The 9,747-nt window shown below is 39.3% G+C and overlaps 1 protein-coding gene across 1 annotated transcript; it reads left to right on the top strand.

The window, feature by feature from the left end:
* The first annotated feature begins 1,131 nt into the window (after positions 1 to 1,131).
* Positions 1,132 to 7,602, top strand: LOC116087680 (ovomucoid-like). Its single transcript, XM_031366320.1, has 5 exons — positions 1,132 to 1,156; positions 1,829 to 1,992; positions 3,200 to 3,225; positions 5,893 to 6,023; positions 7,346 to 7,602. Exons 2-5 carry the CDS (start codon positions 1,839 to 1,841, stop codon positions 7,404 to 7,406), a joined length of 372 nt encoding a protein of 123 aa, XP_031222180.1. The 5' UTR covers positions 1,132 to 1,156; positions 1,829 to 1,838; the 3' UTR covers positions 7,407 to 7,602.
* The last annotated feature ends 2,145 nt before the right edge of the window (positions 7,603 to 9,747 follow it).

Genomic DNA, 9,747 nt, shown 5'->3' with positions numbered 1-9,747 from the left:
TATAGCTCCCATGGGCTGCTTAACAGCAGCCCCTTGACTTCTTGCCACCTCAGGAATGCCATGAGATACCGTCATCTCAGAGATGGTGGGGTAATGCTTTTCAGTGGAGGACAATTTGAAAAATGCATTTCATGGCTGCCACTAATGGATGTCAAAAAGTGCCAGATGGGATGGACCATACCTGTGAATGCTGAAGGCTCACAGAAGCCTGAGGCTGAGGTTTTTGAGGGTTGAGGCCAGCCTGAGTTGTGTTAGACTCTATAGAGAGAGGTGGGGAGAGGGCCTAGGGGCAGAAATCATAAAGCCACAAGACAGATTTTCCTCTAGTTTACTATTCAAAGAGAAGGGTGAATCAGTAACTCTAAGAGATTGTGATTAAACCTTTGATTTTGGTCTCTAAAATAAGGAATTCAAGTCCCCATAATTCAGCCTGCTTCTAGTTAGGCATCTTGAGTAATCAGAAAAACAATTTGTTCAGATAATCTTTTGAGCAACACTAATTGATGTACAAAGTGCCAGCACAGGGCCAGAAGCACAAGATGCAACAAAGAATAGGATGTTCCCTGACCTCTGTGCTTTTTATGCTAATTCAAAGACTGAGATAATGGAATGTTACATTAGTGAGTTCTGGAAATAGCTCTAAATTTGAAAACAGCAGCTACTAGCCAGTGTAGCAGGAACCTGGAGGGAATTCCTCCCTAGTTCTCTGAGCTGTGGAATGGAGAGGCTGCAAGCTATTATGAGAAATAGTGTGAATGCCAATTGCCGTTCCTGCTGTCTTTACCCTCAAACTAGAAAATGACCATAATATTCTACTTGAAATCCCCAAAACACTTGGAGATCCTTTAATGTTTTTCTAAATCTGTATTTCTCATAGCAAATAGCCCTGGTTCACTACTATTCATAAGACTTAGTATCCAGATGTCTCACCATATTGGCAGTCTGCAAAGTCCGACTCCAAGAGGAGAATCCAGAATTTATCATGGTACCCCAAATATGGACTGAAGGGATTATATGGCCCGAGTGGTTTGTGCATTGTACCTCATAATCGGGAATTAGCTTGCAAAATCCACAAGACTGGTGACTTATTTCTCAAGACTTATTTCTCAAGGGGAAAACTGAGGCTCTGAAAAGAGGCAGAACTTACCTTGCTAAGGTAAATTTTAGGCATGGGACAGCTAAGTGATTTGACTTCACTTTTCTTCTGTCTCTATTGCTCTATGGAAAGAACTCTCTGTTCCAAGACAGTTCACTTTGGCCAAACAGGTCACAGTACTTGTAACTTCAAGTTTCCAGGTAATCTGAGAACAGATCTTGAGTTTTTAGAAACCTACATTCTTAAAAGGTAGGCTCCATTATTTTCTCACAGTGTCCTTTTGGTAAAGATGTAAAGCTAAGCCTCACTAAATCTGTAATGTTAGACCCTTCAGTGTAGAGTCACTGCTTTGTTTCTTTTTGTGACCTTCAAATCCAGACCTACTAATAGAAATAGCACATAATGCTCTTGAGTTTCCATGACCAGGGTTCTGTTTATCTAAATGTCTTGTGCTAAATATGGATATGTCCAGAGAGGGAGGGATGGATGTAGTAAGATATAATACAATAGCAATTGTTTCTAAGGAATAAGGAGGAAGGGATGGACGGTAACCTTCTAGTGTAAAACTGTGGGTCCTCTATTCTATTAGCTCTTTGTTCTGGACTCATTGAATCAGAATCTTGTGACTGAGAGAAGAGAGAATAGGCAGCAAATATATACATTTTGTTAAAGGGAATCCTCAGGGATACTCATTCTAAGTTAGTCTTGTATGTCTTCTTCTTAATTATTGAGGAAAAGCAGAATGCTATGCAACCAAATGACAAGAAAGGAAACAAACCAATGGAACGTCACCCTCCTGTCTGCTAACAAGAAATATTTCCCCTGGAAGTCTTCTTGGTGTTTGAGAACCTATCAACTCTTCTTTTGTTGTCACGTGGAAATAGAACACTCGCAGAGTGAGTTCATAATTGGGTCTGAGGTTCTCATCTCAGGGCCACCGCCACTGGTTCCACTGCAGAACTCAGCCTTGGGACTCTTGTTAAGAAACTCTGGGCTGAAGGAATCCAGAGAGAGAGAGAGAGAAAGGAATTGCGTTGCTTCTCATGGAAAAGCCAAAAGCTTTCCTCTTGGCTCTCTTGGTTACTAACTATTCTTTCTCATGTAAGCATCTGCCAAAGATTCCCCAGGGAAGAAATGAGCATTGAACATGCCAGGGTGAAGGAACAAATGAATAATTACTACTGTTTAGATGTAGGAGTGTTTGGACATCTTCCGAGGTAAAGAACTTAGTATCTTAACCAGAATGAGTATGAGTGATTGACAGGTATTTTTTATTTGTTTGCTTTTGTTTTTAATATTTCAAGAAATCTACCACAGACAGCTTTGGACTTAGGTTTTTAAGCAATGATCTATGAAGACTTCAATCAGTATATGAGAGATAATTCAGTCTTCTGTGTTGACTCTCAGTGTTTGTTTGATCTTTTCTTCCTAATTCTTTCCCCTTGACTCTCACACACACTAGTAGTGTGTGTGTGTGTGTGTGTGTGTGTGTGTGTGTGTGTGTATGTGCAGTGTCTATCAACAAATGCTAGGATAACTATTAAAAATTAGAGCTTTCTCTGAAACAAATCTGCTCAATACCTGTGGGACCCAGTGGTATATGACATTGTTGAGTCCCTGATAATGAAGCTTAAGGCCTTCCTGCTTAAGGCCAGCATAAAATATAGAAATAGGTCAAGGGTTTTCAGGTAAAATATTAAGGGTCTTTTAAAGGGTATGTTACTTTATGTGTATGTGTGTGTATATGCCTGCATATATGTCTGTGCCTGGTGTCCACAGCAGCCAGGAGAGGGTGTCAGATACCCTGGGACTGGAGTTACTAATGGTTGTCAGATGCTGTGGAGGTACTGGACATAGTGCACAAGTACTCATAAAGCAACAAGTGTCCCTACCTGCTGATCCATCTCTCCAGCCCCAGACGTTCTTGAACAAGATGAGAGAAAGGAAACAAATTTGGAGATCAGACATGCCTTGGAAGAACCTTGTGTAATGGAGGCAATTTTCTATGACTTCTGTGGTTGATATAAATATGTGACTGATTTAATGGGCTAGCCATTTCAATGCTTCATTGTTTTATTGGGTATTCTAAAATTTTCATTACAGATGTTGTTGGTGAAACTTCATTTAAGGTAAGTTTGCCTCTGTACAAGAATAATGTCCATACCTGCAGTTTCTATTATTTTAAGCAGTATGAAACAGTTCGTTAGCATCTGGCCATGTCCCATCTTCATGATTTAGGTTTCCTATGATGCAGACTCAGTATCGCTGTCCAAATCAACCCTGGGGGTTGAGCACACGCTCTCATAACCTTTTTACCACGGCCAGAGAAATTTCTTAATTTAATGTTCCATTAGCTTTCTCATCTCTGCTGACCTCCTTACAAATAACATACTTCAAACGCAGGCACAGCAGGGTCTCCTGTTTTGGAAAAGACAGTTTTTTGGCACTTCTTCTAGTTAAGAGCACTAGTTGCTCTTTCAGAGAATCCAGTTCAGCCTATATGACTCACAACCATTCTTAACTCTAGTTCTTGGGGACACAGCAAATGTTTCAGCCCTCGAAGGGTATCGGACATGAACGCAGTGAACATATATACATGTAAACAAAACACTCACATGCATCTGTACTTCTTCCAACTGCTCCTTTTGTAGCTGTGAGTGTTTTCAGGTTGCTACATAATTTGGTAGTTACCCAGAAGCCACATGGTCAAAATGATGATGGTGGTGGTGGTGGTGGTGGTAGTGGTGGTGGTGGTGGTGGTGGTGGTGATGAAATATTTACCACCTCGCTCTGAAAAGAAAATGTTAGCTAACTTCTGCTTTAATCATGAGAATGCGATCTAGACAACATAAACCTAAGTGAAAATGTCAATGATACCTAGTGTTGTTAAGCTGAAGTCTTGCATGAATCACAGTGTCTTTTCTTCTTCCTGAGGCCCCCTCCCCCATTTTTCTAGATTTGAGTCCATAGAAAGTATTTGGGGGGTACATGCTATTTCAATTTGTGTTACTGGGTATATAAATTTTTATATCATTTTTAAATTGGAGGGGAATTACATACATGAGTAATGTATTCATATCATTCTTCCCCCTCCCTGAAGCCACAGCAAAACATTGTTTTAAAAGCTTACTAAAAAACAAAACAGACAAGCAAAATGAACAAACAAAAAACAAAACCCTATACTTCTCTTTAGTTAAATATCTCCATAGAGGCTGAGGAGATGGGCCAGTAGTTAAGAGCACCAGCTGCTTTTGCAGAGAATCAGTTCAGTTTATAGCATCTATATGGTGACTCACTTAACTCCAGTTCTTGCGGATGCAGCAAATGCTTCAGCCTTCGAAGGGCATCAGACATAAACGCAGTGAAGATATATACACATAAGCAAAACACTCACATGCATAGAATAAAAATAAATCTTTAAAAATTATTTTTCTTATGCCCATAGCCAACTTAAAAAGCCACTTTTGTATATTTGAATGTCCCACAAAAGCATACAAGGGTCATACTTGGTAGAATCTACTGAACACACCATCCTGACTTAGCCGCTAAGAAGGAGATAGAAACAGGATTTCCCTCAGAACATGAACAGGGTCCTTATTTTACTTAACTTGATAATGAACCTCTTATTTCAAAAATTACTTCTGTTCTTTAGTGGTTTATACAAATGCAATTATAACTTCAAATTTATTATTGATGATGATTAAGCTTAAGGTAAATTTAGCATTATTAGTAAGGTACATGGGACAGTCTGTGTCTCCTGCTACACATATAGCAGAAGACTGCCTTGCATGGCCTTAGTGGGAGGGGATGCACTTAGTCCTGTGGATTCCCTCAAAGAAGGGGGAGGTTGGCAAGGTGAGGTGGGAGTGGGTAGGTGGGTAGGGGAGCACCTTCTTAGAGGAGAAGGGATCATGGGATGGTAGGCTTACGGAGGGGAGACCAAGAAGGGGGATAACATTTGAAAGATATATAAATAAAATAATGAATAGATAATTGTCCATTTCAAGAGAAATAGCACATGAACTTAGGGAAGGAATAATGGTTGAAGTGGTTGAAGCTTTGGAAAGAACTCTGTAATGGGAGGTACTAGAGGCCTCCAACCTAGTATAGTGTGCACTGCATGTGACTGTCCTGTGGTCAGCACTGATAGTAGAGTAAGACATCGATGGCGGCACCTGCCTGACCAGTGAGCTACACAATGTACAATTTTGCAGCCTCCCTTTTTTCTGTAGATGTCTTATTTTAATATTCATGATGCTCCAAGCAAAGCTAATTCTATTTTTGTGCTGCCAAAGGAACAAAATAAAAGATAAATATTAGGATGATTTAGCTGTCATGACTTCTTTTCTCTCTATTTCAGAAACTTAATTCTCAGAGGCCTGAACTATGGCCAGTGTTGGGAAAGGAACACATACTGCATTCCGTTCCAGACACCACAGTTAGACTATGGAGTTGATGAAATAAAATCATTGCCACAACAAACATAAAGTGCTCAGTCCCTCTTATTACTTCTCCCAAATGGTTCTCTTCCCTTCTAACAAATTTCTAGTGTAGCCAAGAGTCTGAGCTACAGAGCCTCAGTTACCTTTCAAAATGATAATCACAAGGTCCCTGCCTGGTGAATTTATTAGAATATAGTTTTGATCATTGAGGGTTAAAAGGGAGAAACATTTTACCATTGTTCAACTTTACGTTAAAAAAAAAAAACCAAACAAACAAAACACAAACACTTTATGTTAGAAGCCATTAACAGATCTCCAGAGAAGAGAGAGTTTAACCTGTGGGTTTTGTTTTAGGTCATCTCGTGTAGCCATTATCAAAAGAAGTTTGTACAGAAGAAACACATATGCTCCATCAGAGTCAGCCCATTGTGTGCTTCTAATAATGTTACTTATCCTAATTCCTGCGTGTACTGTTTCGCCAACATGTAAGTTGACGTGCCACCCAGATAGGAACCCCTTGGAGACTCTAATGTATACCTGACCATAAAAGTTGACTAATATTTACTGTTTTTGAAAATGTATGTGAATAACTCAAGATATGAATCTGTAAACTAAGAATTGGTAGGTCACTGGCTGCATCAGAAGGTTGTGGGGTGAGGGAGAGAAATGGGAAACTGAGTCCCACCTCCATGTTTGTAAGAGAAGCCTCTCTGCATAGGCTTTGAACATTAGTGTTTGTGGGAGAGTAGATTTGAAAAAATTATCTTTCAAAAACATTCAAAAAACTATCCTTGACAAGAGCAGATCAAAGCAAGATGGCTTGGTGTTTGAAGTCAGAAGGTTTTGGGTTGAGTCTGCCCCGGTGGCAAGAGAGATTGAGGATGCTCATTATCCCCCAAACCTCATACCTTACCTACAAATCTAACATTCCACTTTTACTTCACTCTTCCTTTATGCTCTGACCACAACAACTCTCTTTCCCAGTTACTTTTCAAATGTATAAAAACTGTTTCTGCTTCTAAAGCACTGGACCAAATTTTATTCCCTCAGAGAGTATTTCCTGGGCTTTTCCAGGAGTACTGCTTCTTCAGCATCTCCACCTCAGTCTAAATTGATTTCTTTCTTGATGGTAAATTTATCTTCTCAGAGAAAAATACAGAGGTATAATTTACCTCTGATGGTTTCCATATGAAATCTTTCCTTCCTTTTACAAATCATATAATCCCCAAATATTGTAATTTTTTGTTTCTCATTTCTAATCTGATGCTACACAAAAGATAACATGACATAAAAAGAAATAAAGGTATCATTCTGGTGACAATATGTTCACTGTTTCCCATGCTCCTCTGTTTTGTCTCTTGACCATTGTGTTATTTTTCTCCTGATAGGTGGTGGTCTTGTTTATAGATCATTCAGTGTTTTCACACCAAGACCTCAAAACATATCCCAGGTGGTTACCAAAATTGTCATAATTGTATAGATCTGATCATTATAATGAAAAGATTTCTCCTCGAAACAGCAACATATTGATCCCCCTTCCTTCTATCTCTTAGGGCACATGTTTCTATATTTGCTAAAAATGCTCTTATAATTATGCACTATGGTCAGAAACAAAGGGATCTCCATGGCAGAAGGGTGTGGTGAAATTATTTAGTGAGATGAGAAGCAAACCTTTGTAGCTAAGGTCTACATGTAACCCAGGAGTTTACAAGGCTCCCATCCCTTAAAATCATATAATTGTATTAGGAGGAAGAAAGGTTATATTCCATAGAAATTGTGTATAAATATTTATATCACTTTTCCTTAGAGCGTTGAATCTCACTCTTCAAATCCAGTATAGTGGAAAATGTCTGAAGTCTACTTCCTGATTATTCTTCATTCCACATAAGTGAGACACTTAAAGCAAGCATCGTCTTTTCTTTGTAAGACAAAATGTGTTATTATTACCTTGTTTAAAATCAATACATTTTATCATTTGGAAAGCTTTTCTTTGGCTTGATATTTGATTAATGAGACACATGGGAACTATGTTTTAGCCTAGAAATAAAAAAAACTAAATTGAAAGTTGTTCCTGACTGAAACTTTATATTTTAAAAATTAATTGAGCTACTGGTTGTAGAGAGAACTTATAACTGTATGGATGTAGTACCTGTCAGTAAATAAATCTGATGGCCTATGGACTAGGAAGAAAATAGAAGATGGAACATTCAAGAGAAAGAAAAAAGTTCTGGGACTGAGCTAGGTGGGTGATCCTCCCAGGGAGATGTGAGGAGATAGATGTATGGTACCTGAGCACAAGTAACCAACCACATGGCAGAATGTAGATTAAACTAAATGGGTTATCTTAAGTTATAACTCTAGTCAGAGAAGAGCCTAGCTATATGGCCAAGGTATTTGTTAATATATTTTCAGTCTGAGTCTTATTTCTGAGAGCATAGGACTGTGAGGACCTAACTTCAACAACTGGTCCTTTGCCAGGAAATGTTTTTCATGAGAATCAGAAATTTACCTTGACTCTTGGTTGTCAGAAGTAACCAAAAAATGCATGTACTTCTACAGCTTATATTCCAGAGGGAAAAATAAAACAAGAAAATGCATAATTATTTAATAATAGTATACAATGTGGGAAAGAAGAAACATTATATATAAGCCTTACTAAAAGATGAACAATTTCACAGAACATTCACATCTGACAAAGTTACTTTGTGTCTGTGATGAATCACAACAAAGCCTGCATAACTGGTTAATCATGACTGAATGCTGGCAAAATATGCACATTCTGTTAGCCACAGAATAAGACTAATAAAATGACTGATGTTTCACCAGTTATGACTTTTTCTTAGGCTCGTCTTCCTTAGTTATAATTAAGGTTTCTGAAGACACCCATTTGAAAGACCATGTCTAATTTCTGAGAGTACCTAATCCAAAGCAAAGCCTCCATTCTTTAAAATTTTAAAACCCCAGACTGAACCCAACAATACAATCTCCTACAGAATATAGGCCCTTGTAATATCTTCTTATAGGTGTGTTCCAAGGTACGCCTCTCCAAGATTATGATGCATTAGAACAAACTTGTTCAACTATTGGTGTGTTCCTGGTGGTCTTTGAATGAGACAACAAGTGTAGCACTTGGTCTCTGATGTTCAAGAGAGCTTCCTCCTCCTCCTCCTCGTCCTCCTCGTCCTCCTCGTCCTCGTCCTCCTCCTCCTCCTCCTCCTCTTTCTCCTCCTCTTTCTCCTCCTCCTCTTCCTCCTCCTCTTTTCCCTCTCCCTCTTTTAAGTCTCTGCAAGGATATCTTCAGAGTTACAAAGACTGTGAAAATAGGTTATCAACTCATATACTACCTTGTCCTCCATGTAACCCAAGTGGTCAGGTGCAGCAGAGAAAGCTGCTTGGGACCTACTAACAAAGTCATCATCCTGACCAAAGAACAAGTGTGACAGTGGAACAGTAAGATGGGACAAGGGACCTCAGTAGCACTGATATTTACATGAAACTCTCTTTCACACAATGGGGGGTCTCCACTTTTCTTTTGCTAACTAGGGCTGACACATCAATCACCTGCTGTTAGGTTCTGCCTAGCTGTTCATGACCATCTTCTCTGCTGGTCATCTATTCTTATGTCCACTCTCAGTATCTGTCTTCTAACTACAAAACTCAGCCTAGTCCTAGACTCTAGAGAGTCTTCATTTTTGAGGAATCTAGTTAAATCTTCACATGAATACATATCTGCCATCCTTTGGATAGCACAATAATGTTCGAGTGATGTGTTGAGGTTTGGGTTGTTGCTATGTATTGTAAAGCTGAATACTGGCTTCCAAGGTGTGGTTGCCCTCAGGGACTAAAGGATCCTCCTGTACACCAGGTGACAATGTGTGATGTTATTCCTTAATTTAAAACTATTACTTGAATAAAGATGCTGACAGCCTATAGCTGGGCAGAAGAGAGGTAGGTGGGGTTTTGATTCCTGAGCTTGAGGTGGGAGGAGGACCAGGAAGAGAGGAAAAAAGAAGTGGAGAAAGGAGAAGATGCCCTGGGGTAGGTGAGTCATGAAAACATGGCCCTGAGGGATAGCCAGTTGGAGTTAAGAATGGGCCAGAGAGAACAGGGTAATTAGTAACTCAGGGTTGTTGATAGGGAGGTAGATACTAATAGCTTAGAGGGAAGATATCTATCTAGCTCTAGGGCTAATTAAGGCTTCTTATGAAC

Source organism: Mastomys coucha, unplaced genomic scaffold, assembly GCF_008632895.1.
Source record: "Mastomys coucha isolate ucsf_1 unplaced genomic scaffold, UCSF_Mcou_1 pScaffold13, whole genome shotgun sequence".
NCBI classification, from domain to species: Eukaryota; Metazoa; Chordata; class Mammalia; order Rodentia; family Muridae; genus Mastomys; species Mastomys coucha.
The sequence above is the reverse complement of the archived record's forward strand: the minus strand, read 5'-3'. Positions and strand labels throughout refer to the sequence as shown.